Here is a 22,328-nt window from a genome sequence, read left to right on the forward strand (position 1 = left end):
TCTCAGAAGTTCTTTTTTTAGAACATTGTTTTCATTTATTTAAAGACACATAACTAAGGGAGGAAGGGAAATCTAAAATTTCAGTATAACTTTCTGTCTCCAAGGAAAATCTAAATTGTGGCCCAAGACAAGTAGAAATCCTTCAAAAAAAGAAAGAGGGGAAATTTAATCACTTCCCTTGGGAACTAATTTTTATGCCTAGCAGCATATTGGTCAGGGTTATTCTCTAAGTTACAGTTTCACCATTATTTAGGTATATTTGGTAAGCCTTTAAATGATTTTTGGAGATATTGAGGAAAGTGATCTCATCCTTAAAACTTATCTTTCAAAAGACAAATCTAGGTAACTTGTTTAGTCACAGAGTTCTGTTTCTCTTGACATCTAGATTAGTGACTTCCCATCGAAGTTTTGATAATCTAAAAAAAGTGGGGGTTTTTTTTGTTTTTTTTTTAATACTATTCTCCCCCCTCATATGTTTGTGTGTGTGTGTGTGTGTGTGTGTGTGAGGGTGTGAGTTGAATGGTCATCTCATCTGGTTAGCCAAGTGAAGTTTGTGTCTTTGATGTAGAATCATGACTAGGATTAACTTACCTAAGTTTAAGTGGAATGAAAAGAATTAGAGGGCTGAGTCTAGTCCAAAACCTAAGGAAAGGGCATGTTTCAAACTGAGGAAATGAAAATAAGGTAGTAAAACTCAGAAACCATTGGACCCATAGTACCGGATGGGCCAAGTAGATATTTTATATTGGAAAATAATGCAGTGTTGCAACTCCAGGTAGATTGAACATCACTAGTCTTTGTATATGTATCATTCAGAGATGTTAAGAATTAAACAAAGGTTGAAATGAATGCTGTGACATTTTACAGTCCTTTTGTTTGGTTCATCAAGACATGGTTTTAACCGAGTAATGGAATAGCCATTCCTGTTTTTACTGTCAATATTAAGGAGATAATGTTGAATACTGTAGTCTGTGGCTAACGGCACAGAAGACAGTTCCATAGGTCAATTATCTTTTGCTTAAACCAGTGGCTTCCCCCGAGAACAAAGAGCAGCAAATCAAAGCAGCTAATCGCTGTTACACTCAAGAAGATTTCATTATAAAATGCAACATTGTAGTTACAGTCTCTTGAGTGTGCCACAGTGTACAAGTAATAAATCCGAAAGCACTGGTAGGGAAGGAAGCAAATAAGAATAACTCCTATAAAAAACAGATTTTTCAACTGAGCCCAGAACTCTTGATGGGATAGTAAGGAGTGTCTGAGCTTCCGTGCCATCAACACAATAATGATGATCTGGAGGACCAAGAGAATCACTGCGATGACTATGACAATAGCGACTATCATATAATTGATGACTTGCACATATGCATGAGTAAGTTCTTTGTGGAATTTGAAACAGTGGTGGCTATCATAGCCCTCATGAATTCCATACTGAGAAACAACCAGGGGTACCACAATGATAATCACCAGGAGCCACATGGCCGTACTGGCAGCCACAGCATGTAGTTTTCTGTAGAATTCCACTTTGTCCTTATGCTTGAAGAAAATGAGGTACCTGATGACTAGAATCACCATGTAGAACAGGAACGTGAGGTACATGTGGATGTGCAGCATGGCACTCACAAATCTGCAGAAGGACAACCCAAATGTCCAAGTGTGCTTGATGAGGTAGATCAAACGGAAAGGCACTGTAAGCAGAAAAGCACTGTGGACCACCACCAGATTAATGACTGCTGTGGTGGTCACAGACCGGGTGTTCATCTTCACAAGTAGGAACAAAATGGAGATGATGCCCATCAGCCCTCCAAAAAGCACCACAAAATAGAGCCTGGTTAAATGGGGTGTCAATATAGGGTCATCGCAGGAGGAAGTGTTGTTGGCAGCCATGCTTCAGAAGTCACCTGGAAGAGATAAAGCACCAGGGTAACTAACAAGCTTCCAGAATTTTCTTCATATTTGTCATTTTTCTGTTTACGTGATGTAAACCTAAGAATGAGAACTATTGTCATATGCATTTCTGGGTACTCTACACTGAAAACACAGTAAGTCATTGATTCTTGACCTTTAATAGGTTAAAGACCACTTTGAGAGGCCCCCAGAGATACATGTATATCTATACAGTCAAAACTATTTGGGTAAAGCTTGATTTCAGACCATTTAAAGTTGATACATGGATACTAGTATTGCAGTAACCACTGTGGGGGGCAGGGGTGGAAATATCCTAAGATGGACAGAAAGCAAAGTAGATTCATTAAGTACACAAAATATTTTTTTCTTTTAAGTATCATTCTAATTCTCTAATTCCTTCCAACTCATCAGCAAATGATCCAAGAATATTTATACTTTATTTCTTTAAGATATGATTTGTTTGGCAAAAAAAAAAAAAAAAAGACTAAATCAAGGCAACAGAAAGCAATAGGAGGGTTTATCTAAATTTCTCATCGCAGTTACATTATCATCTAACAGTGAGAGCTTGACTAACTTCTTATCATGGGCCCCCCTGAGACCATAGCATGTCTCCCAATTTTCCCATCACCCACCCTTAAATTCATAAAAGAACCACTATCGGTTTTCCTCTGGACTTCTGAAAGATCCTTTCCCTATGTACTCTTTGTCCCTTCTAATTACTGTGTGTGCGCCCAATCACTCAGTCGTGTCCAACTCTTTGCAACCCCATGGACCGTTAACCCACCAGGCTCTCTGTCCATGGAATTTTCCAGACAAGAATACTGGTTGCCATTTCCTCCTCCAGGGGATCTTCCCGACCCAGAGACTGAACCCCCATTTCTTGCGTCTCTTGCTTTGGAAGGCAGATTTTTAATCACTGTGCCACCTGGGAAGTGATTTAATTATTATCTACATTCTAAATTTCTATTTACTAAATAAAAGGCGTCTTAATTTTTAATTACACTAATCAAGTCACTTCACTTTATTATTTAAATTCCTTCAGTGGCCTCCCATTTCTTTTAAGGTAAAAATAAAAATTCTTAACATGTCTAGAATGTTCTGGATTATTGCAAAATCCAATCCCTTGAGACCACATTCAAGAAATAATCTAGAGGTTAAATTGACAGGATTTGACGTTGATTGTATATGGAGAAATGAAGGGAAAGGAAGTACCTCAATCACTCCTAGATTTCTTGCTTGAACAACTGTGTGATAAGAGGTCTGTTTACTAATACCAGGGAAACCAAGGATCAAAGTTAAGGAAGAACAGTAATTGAATTATGTGGTTAATCCCTGACCTTTGTAACACATTCACAATTATTCTATTCATTCTTGAATGTCTCTTCATAAAATCAAACTTACAAAGCAATAAAAATGAACCAACTACTGATATAATACTGATGAATCAAAAAAGCATTATACTAAATCATGTATTCTCAGTTGGGCAATATTGCCTCCAAGGGGAAAAATGTTTGTTCTGGGGGTGTGAAAAACTTTATTTTTAGTGTATAAAATGCAGGTATGCATGTAGTATATAAACACACAAACAGTGTATCTGTGGTATTAAAATTTCATAAGAGGGGGAGAGATAATTAGGAAAATAGGTATAGAAAGGCTCTTTAGAGGGCCAGTGATAAAGTGGAGAACCATACTAAATAAAAGATACCAGCCACAAAAGACCACACGCTGAATGATTTCTTTTTCTAGAAAATCAAAACCAATATGACAGAAGGATCAGTGTGGCTCAAGGCCCAGTTTTCAGATGAAGGGACTGACTTCAGAGGGGCCTGGGGGAAATTATGGGATGATGGGATGTTTTATATTGTATTGTAGTTATTTGTCAAAGCTCAATGATCTGTACAGTTAAATTGGTGAATTTTCTTGCATATAACTTATACCTCAATAGGACTAATTCAAAAATAATAACCTGGCCCCAGAGAGCCTCTGCTTTCTTGGGTATGGAATAGGATTTCCATGTAACTGACATTAAAGCTTGTCTCCTGTTATACTGGCTCTGTGTGATGTGTAACCGCTGCACTCACCTTTTATTTTTCTCTGTAGAAGAGTAGCTCCATCAGGTAAATGTGAAATTATATTTTTTTCATATCTGGATCAAGGAGGAATGTGCCATCATAAGTTCTGCTTGTCATTTTTTTCCCACTTATTTACCTAGAATATTCAGCTTCTAAAAGAAGAAAATATGATCAGTTGCACATCATCTGTCTCAAGTCCTCCTTTCTCACCAACTGCCATAATCTCTCTCTTTCAGATAAAAGAAGTTTATGTTACATCTCTTGTATATAACAGGCACTACATGAGATGCTTACCTGAACATGGGCTCATTTAACCGTCATATCAGTCCTGGGCTTTGTGTATTGATATGTATCACTATACTGATTTTCAAATGAAGAAACAGCCTTAGTCCAGATATTATTTGCCAAGTTCTCCAGAGTTACACACACACACTCAGAAATACACAAACTCCTGCATCATGGAGAAGCAAGTTGTGCAGCTTCTAACATAAGAAGGAGGGGAGGCCGTGAAGATATTTGGTTCTACTCACATTGCTGTATGCCAATATATCTTAAAATCTGCTCTTCCTTCTTTTTGGATTTCTTACTTTCCTATTCCTTTTACTTGGTTTGCAGCAGACCCCATACGTTAGCTCATTCAACATCCATTCCAACCATTTCTGGTCTGTTAGAAAATTTCTGTACAGTTTTCTGCCATTATAGTATCTGTAAGTGAGTTCATTTCTACCAGTTTGTTGCACTACTGCAAAACTTGGAGGCAAGTGAAGGATATCAGTGTATAGAGAGATTAGGTTATTTGGCAAGACAGTAGTAGAAATGTCTGGTTTTTCTGGGACAGTAGTGGCACAGGAATCCAGTACTATACATCATGGACTTCAGAAAAAAATAGTCAATGATGTTTCTCCTATTAATTTCATGGTGGTATTGGATATTTTTCTGTGTCTATGTGGATCATGTCTTTGTAGCAGCCAAGCCTGGTTCCCAGATATTCCATGATATTTTGTAACTTGCTACCTTCTAATAAACATCTTCTGCTTAGACCAGCTGAAGTGGGTTCTATTGCCTGTAATTAACAACCATGATATAACTTGTTGATTCCTATTCTAAGGATCAATTGAGTCATCATTTCTCCCGGGAAGCCTTACTAATCTCCATTCTCAATTCAGGTTGTATGTAATCCCCCTTTGTCCCAGGGAACATACCAACCATGCTTACCTCTACTATGTCACTCAGTTACTTCTGCCTTCTGAACAAGATTGAGGAGGGAAGAACTGAGCTTTCCTTTGTATTCATATAATCTAATATTTAAATTAATGTAAACATTATTATTGAAAAGTAACATACTTATAGTACAGTGCTCAGATATAGGTATACAGTTCAATGAATTTTAACCATACCATCACCAAAGGCAACCACTATCCTGACAGCTAAAACCATATAATAGGTTTGTCTACTTTGAATTTTAGGTAAATTCAGAGTCCTTTTTTGTGTGTATTTAGTTTAATGCACTCAGCATTATGCTTAAGATTTATTCATGTGTATAGTTTTATTTAATATATTGTATCATTGCATGAATATTTCACAATTTATCCATTCTATTGTTGATGGACAATAGCATTATTTCCACTTATAGAGCTGTTATAAATAACACTATAAACCATAAGCAATGAAAAGACAACCCAGAGAATGGGAGAAAATATTTGCAAACATTGCGACCCACAAGGGATTAATCTCCAAAATATACAAATAGCTCATGCAGCTCAATATAAAAATAAATACATAAACAACCCAAACAAAAAATATGCTGCTCCTGCTGCTAAGTCACTTCAGTCATGTCCCACTCTGTGTGACCCCATAGATAGCAGCCCACCAGGCTCCCCCATGCCTGGGATTCTCCAGGCAAGAACACTGGAGTGGGTTGCCATTTCCTTCTCCAATGCATGAAAGTGAAAAGTGAAAGTGAAGTCGCTCAGTCATGTCCAACTCTTCGAGACCCCATGGACTGCAGCCTACCAGGCTCCTCCATCCATGGGACTTTCAGGCAAGAGTACTGGAGTGGGGTGCCATTGCCTTCTCTGAAAAAATACGCAGGAGATCTAAACAGACATTTCTCCAAGGAAAGTATATATGTGCTCGCTTCGGCAGCACATATACAAAGAAAGTATATAGATGGCAAAAAGCACATGAGGGTGTGGAGAAAAGAGAGCCGTCCTACACCCTTAGTGAGAATGTAAATTGGTACAGCCACTAGGGAGAACACTACGGGGGGTTTCTTAAAAAAAATAAAAATAAAGCTACCATATGATCCAGAAATCCCACTCCTGGGCATGCATCCAGAGAAAACCATACTTCTAAAAGATACATGCACCTCAATGTTCATTGCACCACTATTTACAATAGCCAAGATATGGAAGTAACCCAAATGTCCATCAACAAATGAATGGATAAATAAGATGTGGTACATATATATGCAATGGAATATTATCAGCCATAAAAGGAATGAATTAATGCCATTTGCAGTGACATGGATGGACCTAGACATTATCATATCAAATGTAGTTCAGACAAAGACAAATATCATATGGTCTCACTTATATGTGGAATCTAAAAAATGATACAAATGAACTTATTTACAAAACAGAAATAAACACAGACTTAGAAAAGAAACTTATGGTTACCAAAGGGGAATGGTGAGTGTGGGGATAAGTCAGGAGTTTGTGATTAACATATACACAATAGTATACATAAAACAGATAATCAACAAGGCTCTACTCTATAGCACAGGGAACTCTACTTAATACTATGTAATAACCTATATGGAAACGAATCCGAAAAAGAATAGATATGTATGTATGTGCTAAGTCGCTTTAGTTGTGTCCGACTCTTTGCAACCCCATGGACTGTATGTAGCCCGCCAGACTTCTCTGTCCATGGAATTTCCAGGGAAGAATACTGGAGTGGGTTGCCATTTCCTCCTCCAGGATATCTTCCTGACCCAGGGATCAAGCCAGCACCTCTTAAGTCTCCTGCATTGGCAGGCAGGTTCTCTACCACTGGCGTAACCTGGGAAGCCAGATATAAGTATATGTGTAACTAAATCACTTTCCTGTACCCCTGAAACTACCACATTGTAAATCAACTATACTCCAATATAAAATAAAAATAAATAAATAAATAATGCTACTTTTAACATTCTTATAAATTTCTTTTGTGAAAATAAGCATGCATTTCATCTTTTGGGAAAATAAATAAATTCCCAAATTCTGTTGGGAATTTACCCAAGTGTGTAACTGATGGATTGCAGGGTGTGTATTTGTTCTGTTTCAGTGAAACCCACAAACAGTTTCTGATATAAATTCTCACTATAGGAGAGTTTCAGTGCTCCACAGTCTCCAGAATATTCAGAATTTTCTGTCCTTTTAATTTTTGCCATTGTAGTAGGCATTGTATTTCATTGTGGCTTTGATTTCCATTTAGCCTGCTGAATAATAAAGATGAGCACATTCATGTGTATCTGTTGGACACTTAGATATTCTGTTTTGTGAAGTGCCTGTTGAAGTCTTCCACCGTATTTCTATTTGGTCGTCTGCTTTTTTCTTATTGATTGGTAGTAGTCTTTATGTAGCCTAGATATCACTCCTTTATTAGAGATATGTATTGTAAATATCTTCTTCCACTTTCCTTTTAACTTCCTAATAGGTATCTTTTGATGAACAGAATATCTGCTTTCTGGTATTACCAGTTTGTTAAATTGGTAATTTAACAGAGTCAGTACCTTCAGAGTCAGCTCCTTCATGTCCTGGTAAGGAGCCTGGCTACTCAAAAGTAATAAGGATAGTATACTATCTTCACCTAGTACACTAGTATTTTCTTCTTCTTCTTTTAACATATACAGTTTATCTTGAATTGATTTTTTAATATAATGTAAGGTAGGAGCCATGATTATTTTTTCCCATATGGATAAGTAATTGACTCAGAATCATTCATTGGAAATATCCTTCCCACCCTCGCAAAACTTTGTCATAAATCAGGTAACCACATATGAATCAATTTAGCCCTTTTTAAAGTCTCTGATATGTTCTGCTGGTTTATGGATCTACACATGTGCCAGAACCACACTGTTTAAATCACTAATGTGGTATAGTAAATTTTCATATCAGGTAGTCTAATTTTTTTAACTTTCTTTTCCTTAACATCCCCTGGGCTATACTTGATATTCTTCATTTCCATACAAGTTCTAAAATCTGATTAATAAAACTTCTGGTGTTTTTAATGAATTTACATTAAAATTATAGATACTGATAGCTTTAAACAGATAGTAATAGCTTTTCAACACTGAGTGTTCTAATCACTGAACATAATATATCCCTCCATGTTTTTATATCTTCTTTAACTTGTCTCAATGATGTGTTGTGATTTTCTATATAGAAGTATTTTATATGTTTTTTAAAAATATTGATTGAGATAATCATATGATTTTTCTCTCTTTTTTGTTTAGTGTGGTGCATTAGTGATTGACCTGTACATGTTCCATACTTGTAAAGTTGGAATAAAACCCATTTTAAAGCAGGGTTCAATTCCTGGGTTGGGAAGATCCCCTGGAGAAGGGTATGGCGACCCATTCCTGTATTCTTGTCTGGGAATCCCGTAGACAAAGGAACCTGGTGACCTGCAGAGCATAGGGTCACCAAGAGTCAGACGCAACTGAGCAACTAACACACACTTTGATGTTACTTATAAACTTCATTAATATATCAGCTTATTTGAAATGTTAGTATTTTGTATAGAATTTTGCTTCTCTTATGAGGGAGATTTATCTATAATTCTCTCCTCAATACACTTATCAGGTATAAAAAGATTTTGCTAGTCTCATTAAATGAGCTTTGAAATGTTCTCTCATTTACCATTTTCTAAAAGACTTTGTGTACAACTGAGGTTATTTCTTTCAGTATTCCATATATTCAACTGAGATCAAATTTATTTTTATTATCTAAATCTTTCGTATATACACTGTTTTGTGGGGGTTTTCTGTCTCTCGATTCTAGCAACAATTGAGAGTGGTTTGTTAAGATTTTATATTCTTATTATAGATTGTGCAGTATTCTTTTCATTCTGTCAACTTTTATTTCATACGTTTTTACACTATGTTATTAAGCCATAAAAGCTTAAAATAGTGATTGTATATATTAATCATAAAATTTCCCCCTTTATTTCCAAAATCATTCTTCCTTAATATCTACTTTTTATAATATCCCAAGCCTTTTTCTTTGCTAAGTATTTGTTTGTACTTTATATCTTTTTTCTATCCTTTTATTTGTAAACCTTTATGGTTCTAACATTTAAAATGTGTCTTTGTAAATATCATATAGCTGAGTCTTGTTTCTTAAATTCAGTCTAACAACTCTTATTTCAACTGTTTATTTGCATTTGATGGAACTTCTGATTGAAGTTGTGTCTAATATATCATCTTAATTTTATTTTCTGTTTGACTTAACCATTCATGTAATGTCTCTTTCCTTCTTTCCCTGCCTTCCTTTGGATTATTCAAGTATGTTTTATTTCATCCCTTCCTCCTCTATTAACTTCTTAGTTATATATTTTTCCACTTTTTTTGTAGTGATAACCCCAGATATATAACATGCATCCTTTTACCTATTATGGGCTTCCCTGGTGGTTCAGCAGTAAAGAATCTGCCTGCCAATTCAGGAGAAACAGGTTTGATCCCCAGGTCAGGAAGATCCCCTGGAGAAGGAAATGGCAACCCACTCCAGTATTCTTGCCTGGAGAATCCCATGGACAGAAGAGCCTGGTGAGTATAGTCCATTGGGTTGCAAAAAAGTCAAATACAACTTAGCAACCAAACAACAAGCCTAATATAAATTATTACTCTAGCCACTTCCCTCCTGTTGATACAAATTCAGAACATTTTAATTCCATTTACTCTCTACTTCCATTTTATTAGTTATATATTTTAATTCTGCATACATTTTAAGCTCCACAATATATTATTATTGCATTGTACATTTAATAATCAATAGATATTTATAGTTACCCACATAGTTTTCTTTCCATTGCTCTTTTTTTAAAAAAAATTTATTGAAGTATGATTGCCATACAAAAAGCTATATACATTCATGTATGCAATTCAGTGACTTTAAAGATAAGTATACACCTCAATCATCCAAGCCATAAACTGGTCCATTGCCTTCAAAAATTTCCATATGACCCAGCAATCCCACTACTGGGCATATATCCTGAGGAAACCAGGATTGAAAAAAACTCATGTACCCCAGTGTTCATTGCAGCACTATTTACAGCAGGTAGGAGATGGAAGAAACCTAGATGTCAACTGACAGATGAATGGATAAGGAAGTTGAAGTTGTGGTACATATTTCTCAGCTATAAAAAGGAACACATTTGAATCTGTTCTAAGGTAGATGAGGTGGATGAACTTAGAGCCTATTATACACAGTGAAGTAAGTCAGAAATAGGAAGACAAATATCGTATATTAACACATATATATGGAATCTGGAAAGATAGTATTGATGATCCTACTTGCAGGGCAGCAAAGAGGAAAAAGACATTTTGGACACAGTGAGAGTGTTAGACGGTGGGAAGATTTGGGAGAACAGCATTGAAACATAAAATTACCATATGTAAAATGGATAGCCAGTGTGGATTCCATGTACGACCCAGGGAACCCAAAGCCAGTGCTCTGTGACAACCCAGAGGGGTTGGATGAGGAGGGGAGTGGGAGTAGGGTTCAAGAGGGAGGGGTCATATGTATACCTAATGCCGATTCATGTTGATGTCTGGCAAAAACCATCACAATATTGTAAACTAATTATCCTCCAATTAAAAAAATTCATCCTGCCTTCTTTACTTCTTATTATGTAGGAAAACTTAACATAAGAGCTATCCCCTTAGTAAATGTTTAAGACTACAATACAGTATAGCTAGCTATAACCTCTATGCTTTACAGATTTCTAGGATTTATTCATCTTGCATAACTAAAATGCTGTACCCTTTGACTAACACTTCCCCGCAATCCCTGCCTTTTCATTTTGTTGATGGCTTCCCTTGCTGTGCAGATACTTTTTAGTATAACATAATCCCGCTTGTTTATTTTTATTTTTGATGTCACATCCAAGAATTCTTTTCCCAGGCCAGTGTAAAGAGACTTATACCAAATGTTTTCTTCTAGGAGTTTTGTGGTTTCAGGTCTTACAATTCAGTCTTTAATCCATTTTGAGTTAACTTTTGTGTGTAGTATAAGATGAGGCTTCAATTTCATTCTTTTGAATATGGTTTTCCAAGACCGTTTATTGAAGAGAGCTACCCTTTCCCCATTGTGTATTGTTGTCAAGGATCAGTTGATATGCATGCATGGGTTTACTTCTAGGCTCTTTATTCTGTTCTATGTTTCTGCTTATTTGCCAGTAGTAAACTATTTGCATTACGTTGTAATATGTTTTGTATTACAGCTTTGTATAGTAGCTTTGTAATACATTTTGAAATCAGAAAATGTGTTGCCTCCAGCTTTGTTCTTCTAGCTCAAAATGACTTTGGCTACTCAGAGTCTTTTTATGTTTCATATGGGTTTTAGGACTTTTTTCTTTTTCTGTAAAAAAATGCCACTGAGATTTTGATAGAGATTGTATTTAGTCTGAAGATCACTTATACTAGTATGGATTACTATAAGTAGTACTTTTAATAATATTAAGCCTTTTAATCCATGAATTCAGAATATTTCCACTTATTTCTATCTGCTTTAATTTCTTTCATCACTGTTGTATAATTTTCAGTGTACAAGTTTTTTAGCCCCTTGGTTAAGTTTATTTCTATTTTATTCCATTTTTTCCTGATATTGTTAATGGGATTGTTTCCTTAATTTCTGTTTCAGATATTTTATTATTAGCTTATTGAAATGCAACTGACTTTTTGTATGTTGATTTTGTATAGTGTAACATTGATGAATTCATTGATTAGTTCTAGCAGGGTTTTCTGTAGAATCTTTACAGTTTTCTACATATAATGTAATATTATCTGTAAACAGGCAATTTTACTTCTTTCTAATTTAGATGCTTTTTTGTTTCTTTTCCTTGATCTTTTTATTTCTTTTAATTGCTTTTTAAATTTCTCTTTCATTTCAGTACTATGCTAGATAGAAACAGCAAAAATAGGCATCCTTGCCTTGTTCTAGGTCTTAGAGGAAAAGATTTCAGTTTTTCACCATTGAGTCTGATTTTAGCTCTGGATTTTTCATATGTGGCATTTATTGTGTTGAGGTAAGTTCCCTCTACACATAATTTTTTGATAATTTTTATCATGAAAGTGTGTTGAATTTTATCAAATGCTTTTTCTGCATCTCTTGAGAGATGATCGTGTGATTTCTATCCCTCATGATGTGTATCACATCGATTGGTTTTTTGTATACTGAACCATTCTTGCATAGAGGGATAAATTTCACTTGGCCATGATGCATGATGTTTTCAATGTACTGCTGAATTTAGTTTGTTAACATTTTGTTAAGAATGTTTGCATTTGCGCTCATCAGGTATTCTGCAAGCCTCCCAGATGGTCTGCCTTAGCTGGCAGCTGCTGCCCTCCGCCCTATCTTTCAGCTAAGCTGTGCCATGCACTCTCTCAGTCTGCCTGCAGGGGACACTCACTCACATCGCTGCCAAGGAACCCGGCTCCACTATGGTAACAGAAAGAAAAGAGAGGTTTAAAGGCTCTTTCTTCCTAGAGCATGTTCTTCTTTTGTAAGACTCTCTTCCTCTTTGCCCCCTTCTCCATGGCACATTCTCTTTTTTGTTTTCTTGAAGACTGCTCCATTCCACAAGATTGTCCTCCACAACCAAGATGACTCATTGGCTTTTGAAAGCCAAACAGATCTAGAATGGAGCCTAGAGAAAGATGACAATGAAGCATAAAGGCTTTTGAGAGTCACAGGTAGTAAGGGAGATCAGATACGGATTTAGGCCCAGTTTCTTCCCAGAAGGAAAAAAAAAAAAAAAAAAACGATGTGTCCAAGAAGAATTCCTGTGCATGTGGGATATGACTCCAGTGATTAATAGACATTTTAAATTAGTTAGCATAAAAAATTTCTTTCTCCTCTCCTTCTTCCTTTCTGAGAATTAAGAGAAACACTTAAGTTTCCCACATGCATGACTTGCTTGTAGCCGTGACTGTGTATGTCCAATACCACCCTGTCAGTCACTTCCGCACCAGTGTAGGGACAGGGTCATGCCACATGTTCACAATATCCCGACGCTTAAGAAGAGATGGGCACATGGATGAATAGCACCATTTTATGAATATTACATTAGGGAATTATATTCTGCAAATGGAAGTTGAAAGATTGAGATCTGCAGACAAGCTCTCACTTGCATTATGAGCAATGTCATATTTTTCTTATGTCAAATTTCTTTCTACAGTTTACTTCAATAACAACATCAATTTAAGCAAAGAAAACAGATTTGTTTGAACCTGGACAGTTAAATCTTTCCTGATCTGTTACTTTATGTGTTAGAGTTGGATACCCACAAAGAGTGGGGGTATCTCAAGTTTTTGCACAAAATTGGAATTTCAAAGCTTAAAAGTCTTAGAAAGAAATGCTTTCATTTCAAAAACTTTGAGCACACACAAAAATAGTAAATGCCATTCAGAAATGTTTCTAGTGCCTCACTGCAGAACAATAGCTTGCTAGTAAGAACAGCCCTACATGGGGAAAATTGAGAGGATGTCTGAGAGAAGCAGTGAAATCTGTGACAGATGAGCCTGGAAGACAGTACCTGGGGACCTGGAACAACAGATCCAGCACCCACAGTCACAGTGCTCACTCAAGAGCAAGCTCAGCCAAGGGCTTTGATGTATGTTATACACAGAACTCGCCATGCAAGGTTCGATAAACCTCTACAGACAGTGCATAGTGTCTTATTAACTGAGAAGCTGTTTCCTTCTCTGAATGTCAAGTTTAGATGCTGTGTGTTTGGATTTTTAAGTATTCAGGTTTAGGTTTGGAAATTTGCCCTGTGCTTTGGGACAAAGGCATTTTGAAGAGGATGCATCTGAAACATAGACGACAGCCAGATTAAATGTTTGAGACACACTAGTTACTATTATTTAAGAGCTCTAACTCAAATTAATTAATTAATTTTTAAAAAGACCACCTCGCCTGCAATTTTTGCAGAAAAAAATAACATGAGCCCCAGCCCAATAACTTACTGCATGGTGTGTGTGTGAGGTTGCTCAGTCATGTCCAACTCTTTGCTACCCTATGGACTGTAGTCTACCAGGCTCCTCCGTCCATGGGATTTTCCAGGCAAGAGTGCTGGAGTGGGTTGCCATTTCCTTCTCCAGAGGATCTTCTCCACCCAGGGATTGAACCCGGATCTCCCGCATTGTAGGCAGACACTTTACTGTCTGAGCTACCAGGGAAGTCAATACTGCATCACTACCAGTGGCTAAGTGGTAAAGAATCTCCCTGCAGTGCAGGAACTACGGGAGACATGGGTTCAATCCCAGATTAGGAAGGTTCCCTGGAGGAGGGCATGGCAACCCACTCCAGTATTCTTGCCTGGAGAATCCCCATGGACAGAGGAGCCTGGTGGGCTACAGCCTATGGGGTTGCAGAGTCAGACAGAACTGAAGTGACTTATTAGACACACACGCATGCACAAATGGCAAGTATACCTGTAATGATTGAATGAGGTTGTGAAAGATAAAGGGGAAAATCGAGAAAATGGGGGACAGAAGGACAGAGAAGCAACAGGAAAAGTGAAAAGAATAAGGAGAAGAAGGCAGAGGGAGAGAAGAAGAGGAAGAAGAAAGCAGGCTTTAAGAATCCCAGCCAACCATGCCATCATCCCTTACAGGCCTTGAGCTGACTAGTATTTTCCTAGCATCAGAGTCTTTATACCTGGAAATAATACAAATATAATGATTTACCCAGTTGATTGTCTAATATAATATGAACTGGTTACAAAAGAGTGCAGTTGACCTTTGTAAGCCTGAAAGAAAGTAAGTGATATAGTTTGTACTTCCATGGAGATGACCCATTTGTAAATCCAAGGAGCCAGGGAATTTTTTAGAGCAATATCTATGGCACTTATTTGCTGCTGTTATTCGGATATGTCACCCATATGTCTTCACTGTGTTTCCCCTTGCCCAAATACTACCCTGTTCATTCTCTCCTGCACATTCCTGAGGTCCAAATTCAGGTTCTTTTTCCTTCAGGCCCCCACCCTTCACCCCCTTATACATTCTCAGCTGCTTTCTTGCTTCACCTAAACATCCCATTCCTTTTTTGTTTGTTTGTTTCTTCTTTAATTCCCATTTTAATTCTTTATTTTAGGCATGTGTGTATCTGTTTTTAATGTTGAATTTCTTTCAGAACTAATATTTTTTATAGTAGGCATGAATTTTTAACTGAATGGGGAGATAAGGGTGAAAAAACCACCTTGATCTTTTTAAGCATACCTTTGGAAGGACCAAATTTAGATCTAATTCCATAGCTGATGTCAGGATCTTGGAATAAACATGGCCCAGAGCACAGTCTCCTAAGAGAGCAGGACTGCCTCCCTGACCCTCCGGGAACCTCGTTACCTTGGACAGCGAGCTCTTCTTTATCTCTGTGATTGACCCCTGAGGTACAGCTGAACCTCAAACTCCAATCTCTGCCTTTTCTCATTCTCCTAATTTGGGGGAATTCCCTGGTGGCCCAGTGGTCATTGCCCTTGGATGGAAGACTACCTCAATATTAGCAGCAAGACAAGAAGTGGCTTCTGTGGCTGTTTGATAAGGAATCCATGATAGAACTAACATCAGAGGCTAGTCTATGAAATGAAAATCCTAAAAAAAAATTGTAGAGTCCTACAAAATGGCATTAGGCAATCTACATCCTCATGAGTGCATAGATTACAGGTCTCGGGACCACCCCTTCTTTCAAGAAGAGCATCTAGAATCTACTTTGGGATTTCTCACTTCATTTAATAAACAAATCACATCATTTAAAGTATCTTTCATATAGTAGGTAGTTAATATTCTGAGATTAATAAAACATATCCCATCCCTCCCTGCATTTAAATCTCCTTTTGTCTCGGAGGGGAGAAAGTGGTACATAAATTATTTGTCAATACAACAACACCTACAGGTACATTGAAAATGCCAAAAGAATTCAGAAAGGGGAGTAATGTATTTAACAAATAGTGGAAACTGAAGGCATCAAAATATCATAGCAATGGATAATGCTGGGGCCCACGTAAGTACCAGGTGCTGGATCCTGAAGGATGCACTGAAGTTCTAGATGCAGAGAGGAAGAAGTAGAGTACTCTGGGTGAAGACGAGAGTCTTAGAGAAGGTATGGATGCATGTTCAGGAAAATACCAATAATCTGATATGCTAGGAACATTAATAAATGAGTAGAAAAATAAGTGAATATCTATAGATGAGACCTACAAAATAAACATATTCCCACTCTGAGGATTTCCTATTGTATCCTGAAAATTATATGAGATTCAAAATTTAAAATATCAACATTTTAATATTTCAGTTGCAAAAGCTTACTTTTGGCAACAGGATGAAGGAAGGATTGGAGGAAGGCAGGAAAAAAATTGACACTATAGTAGGCTAGTATGCTGATTAAGTTTAAATGCTACATGAACTGGTACAAGTTGATACCTCCTAGGAAGATTAACCCCCAAACTAAACAAAAATTGAAGACTCTAGGGTTGGAGAGGACATTGTATACTTCAGGTGTATCAGTTAGCAAGTAATGACATCTATATGTCAAATCAACAATAAAAAGTCAGGAATAATCACTAACAGTTAAAGAAAACAAATGCCACGTTTAAAAAAAAATCAAACTCCTCAGACAAATGAACTAACAGACTAGCTAGTTGGCTGAAAGGACAAAGGATGAAAAGTAACTTTAAATGTAATCAATACCCTCAGTAAGAAAAGAATGATGTGAAAGAAATTATATTATAGTTATTGAATAAAAGATGTAGCAGAAACACAATTGGTGAGCTTATAAAAATGTTCAGAAAGATTCTCACAGGTGGAACAAAAAGTAGCCAAGAGAGAATACTGAAAGGGAATGCTACAAATCACTTAGGATAAATCTAAAATTCCAGCATCATTTGGAGAGAGCAGAATGGAATGGGATGCTCAAATAATTGAAGACCATATCCTACAATAAAAAAGATGACCTCATTGTGTTAAAGGCCCTTACCCAGTGCTGAGCTGAATTAATAAAAGAAACTCATGTTTAGAGACATCAGGATGGAGTTTCAAACCACAAAGAACAGCACACTTGTGTATCCACTTGGATGTCTAATAAACATCTCAAATTTAGTATATCCAAAGCTGAACTCCTAGACCTTTCTTCTCCACCTCCCAGACATACATATAAACTTGTTACTTTCAAAGTCCTTCCAGTCTTAGGTGATAGCAACTCCACTCTCTACTGCCTGAGTGAAAAATCTTAAAGTCATCCTAGATTCCTCTTTTTCTCCCCAAGTTGGTCTCCAATCCTAACCTCTTTTCTTAAAAATAATTAACATAGGATCCCTGGATCAGATTTTTTTTTTTTTTATAAAGGACACTCCTGGGACAATTGACAAAATCTGAATAGAATGTATAGATTAAGTAACAGAATTACATGAGAGTTGCTTTCCTGACTTTGGTCCCTGTATGTGGTTATATAAGAGAATGCACTATTCTTAGTAAGTATATACTGCATGTCACAGAGATAAAAGCATCATATCTTGAACTTATTTCCAACTGGGTCAAAATATTATAATATGTATATGTAAAAAGTGAAAGGCAAATGTGATAAATGTTAAAACTGGGAAACTGGGTTAAGGATATATTGGAGTCCTTTGTACCATTTGTACAATGTTTTTAGAAATACAAAATTTTTCTATGTTGAAAAATACAAAAAGATAAGTCTAAGTTGTGTCTTCTCTTCACCACTTACATTGCTACAACAACTGTAATTCAACCCACACCATGTTCCACTAGGAATATTATAACAAATTCATGAATTCTCCCTTCTTTTGCTTTTGCCTCCCCTATAGTCTATTGCCCAGGCTTCCAAGGTGACTCAGTGGTAAAGAACCCGCCTGCCAATGCAGAAGATGTGGGTTCAGCCCCTGGGTCAGGGAGATCCCCTGGAGAAGGCAGTGACAGCCCACTCCAGTATTCTTGCCTGGAAAATCCCGTGAACAGAGGAATCTAGCAGGCTATAGTCCCTGGAGTCACAAAAAAGCCGAACACTATTTAATAACTAAACAACAGCAACAGTCTATTCCTGCCGAGCAACTGAGGTGATCTTTCAAAATATAATTCAGAAGGGGTTGTTTGTCTCATCACAACCCCCTGATGGCTCTCGTTTTTCTCAGAGTCAAGTCAAAATTTGGAAAATGCCTAATATGCCCTACGGGGGAATATTAACCCTCTCGCCCCATCTTCTCTTTGATGTTATCTCCTGTAACTCTCCCTTCTGCTGGTGCATTCCAAGTAAACATAATGGGCTTTCCCTCAGGCTGCCCTGATATGTCCCCACCTCAGGGTCTTTGCACAAGAAGCTTCCTCTCTAGGACTGTTCTCTCCTCAGATATCTGCACAGCTTGCACCTTCACCCTCATCACATCTCTGACCAAAGCTACTGCATTGATTCCTTTCCTTTCCATTTAAAATGTCAACACTTGACCACTTCTACCCAGCACACCTCGTCCTCTTTTTATTCTTTTCTTCTCCACAGCCTTTATCACTGACATGCCATATGTTTTTGTTGCTTGTTTGTCTTCTTGCTCCTCCACCAGGATTCAAACTTCTGAAGGACAAGAAATTCTGTTCTGTTCACTTTTTTCCTCCAGGACTGGAATAGTGCTTTGCATATAATACCTTCTTAATAAATATCAATAATTGTTGAAGGAATGAAATGAAACATACTAAAAATTCTCATAGAGGGGGAAAAAAACCCAGATACTTTATAAAAGGCTTTAAGACAAATCAGCATCAGACTTTTGACATATTGAATGCTGGAGAAAACAACTGAATGGCTTTGAAAGACAGTGTTGAATGTAGAAGTCTGCTTTCAACCAAACTACCATTTGAGATGGAGAGAAAAAGCAACATGTATTCTGATACATATACACTCAGAAAGTTTACCTCTCTCAGATTTTCCTTGAATGATTAATGGATATTCTAAAAATGAGAAAAGCTATGTGGGATACCAAAAATAAAGTAGTGGGGGAGTGACGCCAGCATCACAGTGATGGGAAAGTCTCTCTTTGTTTCTCCCCCTCAAGCGACAACCAGTAAAACATCCACAACCCAACAAAGGTGTCTCTGCCCGACGCACCAGGGTGCTGGGGCATTCCACATATCTGTACATCTAAAAATGGGGAGACTAGGACAAACAGAGGAGGCAGAACCAGAAACACAGTGGAGATGGCGCCTGCAATCCCAGCTCACCAGTCACCGCAGCTGAGCCCAGAGCCCAGAGAACCCAGGAGCAGACGAGGAGGAGGTGCAGACAACAGTAGCCTCCCCGCCACCATGCAAGCACAGCCAGAGGAAAATGGGCAGCAGTGAGTGGCAGGGCCCATGCCTTTGTCCCTTGTCACAGAGACACCCAGGACGCCCTCTGCCCTCTGCCTGCAGCAGCAGAGCCTATGAACCTGACTGAACCAGACACCTCTGCCATAGAGGTGCCTGCACCAGCCAGCTCCCTCCACCTTCCCTTCCCCTGTGGTTTAGGAGCCCACAGCTCAAAAGATCCTGAGCTTGGTGGTAAAGCCCACGGTCAGGTGCCCCAGCCAGTGATGCCAGTGACACCAGCAGCAAGGCACCACTGATCCATCCTGGAAGGAGGTACGGCAGTGATAATGAGGGCCCTGGGCCATTCCTTTGACAGAGGCCCTGAAAGGTGATAAGTGCCAATTCTCACATTTAACCAGAGGCAGAGCAGGTAAAAGAAACCAAAATCATGGTATGGCACCACCTACTGGAAAGCAAAAGAAAGGCCTCTGATTTCTAAATGCACCAGCTGAGTTCTTAGAGACAAGGTTAAAAAACAAAGCAAAAGGAACTTTACCTAAAGAAAGATGTTGAATAGTTCAGATGCACCAGCAAAGGAACAAGTCATCAAGCAGCATGAAGAACCAACGTAGCATGGTACTAGAAAAGGAAAATGGCAATTCTCCAGAAACCAGACTTTAAGTCACAGAAGATTGTGATCTAACTGATAGGAGAAGTTAAAAAAAAACTATTATGAAGAAACTCATTGAGCTACAAGAAAAGTCAGAAAGGCAGTTCAATGAGCTTAGGAATAAAATTAACAATCAGAGGGAAAACTTTACCAAAGAGATTGAAACACTAAAAAATAACCAAACAGAAATTCTGGAGCTAAAGACCTCAATAAATAAGATGAAGAATACATTAGAAAGCATTAGAAATAGAGTGGACCATACAGAAGAGGGAATTAGTGAGCTCAGAAGTAGAAATCTAGAAATGATACAGATAGACGAGGAAAGAAAATTGAGATTCCCCCAAAGTGAAGAAATTCTCCAAGAATATTCCAACTCTTCTAGGAGGGGCAACATTAGGGTAATGGGTATACATCCTAGAAGGAGAAGAGAGTGATTATTTAAAGAAATAGTAGCTGATAGCTTACCAAACCTGGGGAAGGTACTGGATATACAAGACTGTGATGCTAAAAGAATATCTAATTAGTTTAACACAAAAAGACCTTCTCCAAGACACAATATATTAAAACTATCAAAAGTCAATAACAAAAAAAGAATTTTAAAGGCAGCCAGTAAAAAATAAAAAGGATTGTAATCTAAAAAAAAAAAAAACCCTTTAGGCAATCAACAAATTTCCCAGCAGAAACTCTGCTGGCCAGGAGGGACTGGGATGACATTCTCAAAATGCTGAAAGATAAAAATTGTCATCCAAGAATACTCTATTCAGCAAAATTGATTCAGATACAAAGGAGAAATAAAGACTTTCCAAGACGAACAAAGGCTGAGGGAGTTCATCAACACCTGACCTGCTTTATGGGGCTTCCCTGGTGGCTCAGACAGTAAAGAATCTGCTTGCAATGTGCGAGACCCGGGTTCCATTCCTGGGTCAGGAAAAACCCCTGGAGGAGGAAATGGCAGCCCATTCCAGTATTCTTGCCTGGAGAATTCCATGGACAGGGGAGCCTGGTGGGTCCATGTGTTTGCCAAGAGTTGAACATGACTGAGTGACCCACTTTATAAAAAATATTGATAGGAGCTTTTCTATCACAAACAAAAAGGCAAAAATACATAGACATTTGAGTAAGGTGGTAAATAGAATTAGAAAATTGCAACTCGATATCAGCATATGTTTTTCAGTACTTTATTCAAGCATGAAGTTTATAGGGAAGAAAACCAGGAAAGAATAACGATAGCTACTTCAATTTGGTTTTTAAAAATGCATAAAAAGGGAAAAATTTGAGACAACAAAAGGAAAAAGGAAGGATGGATCTCATAGACAAATGAAGATAAGATACTATCAGCAGAAATGGACTGTTTTATCTATGAGATTTTATACAAACGTCATGACAACCATACAACATAAGTCTAGAGCAGAGACATGAAACAGAAAAAGAGGAAACTGGGAAAACAAAAGGAAAAAGAAACAATGGAGATATACAGTAACCATAAACGAAAGATAAAATGGCAGTACTAAGTCCTCATCTATCAATAATCACACTGAATATGAATGGATTGAATTCAGCAATCAAGCCACAGAGTGACTGGGTGGATTTAAAAATAATGCAGGATTATATGCTTCCCCCAGCTCTAACAACAAACATAGGCTCAAAATGAAGGGAGGTCAAAGTCACTCTCAGCTATTACAATGGCTATTTTCAAAAAAGCAAGAAATATCAATGTTGTAGAGGATGTGGATAAAAGGGAACCCTTGTACACTGTTGGTTGTTCAGTCACTAAGTCGTGCCCAGCTCCTTGTGATCCCATGGACTGCAGCACACCAGACTTCCCTGTCCTTCACAATCTCTCAGAGGTTGCTCAAACTCACGTTCATTAAGTCAGTGATGCCATCCAACCAGCTCATCTTCCGTTACCCCCTTCTCTTCCTGCCTTCAATCTTTCCCAGGATCAGGGTATTTTCTAATGAGTCGGTTCTTTACATCAAGTGGCCAAAGTATTGGAGCTTCAGCTAAAGCATCAGTCACACAATTGGTGAGAATATAAATTAGTACAGCTACTATGGAAAATAGTATGGAGAGTCCTCAAAACCTTAAGAATAGAACTACCGTATGATCTAACTATCCCATTTCT

General features: G+C 37.7%; 1 protein-coding gene across 1 annotated transcript; it reads right to left on the reverse strand.

Moving 5' to 3' along the window:
* Positions 1–747: 747 nt before the first annotated feature.
* Positions 748–4,090, reverse strand: GPR141 (G protein-coupled receptor 141). The gene is made up of 2 exons (XM_065939989.1): positions 3,990–4,090; positions 748–1,901 (listed from the first exon to the last, which is right to left on the reverse strand). Exon 2 carries the CDS (start codon positions 1,885–1,887, stop codon positions 976–978), a length of 912 nt encoding a protein of 303 aa, XP_065796061.1. The 5' UTR covers positions 1,888–1,901; positions 3,990–4,090; the 3' UTR covers positions 748–975.
* Between the last annotated feature and the right edge of the window lie 18,238 nt (positions 4,091–22,328).

This window comes from Muntiacus reevesi, chromosome 6 (genome assembly GCF_963930625.1).
Source record: "Muntiacus reevesi chromosome 6, mMunRee1.1, whole genome shotgun sequence".
In the NCBI taxonomy this organism is placed as follows: Eukaryota; Metazoa; Chordata; class Mammalia; order Artiodactyla; family Cervidae; genus Muntiacus; species Muntiacus reevesi.

Bases quoted from the DNA above. Each gene is read 5' to 3' on its own strand.
- GPR141 (XM_065939989.1), bottom strand. From the start codon at position 1,887: ATGGCTGCCAACAACACTTCCTCCTGCGATGACCCTATATTGACACCC.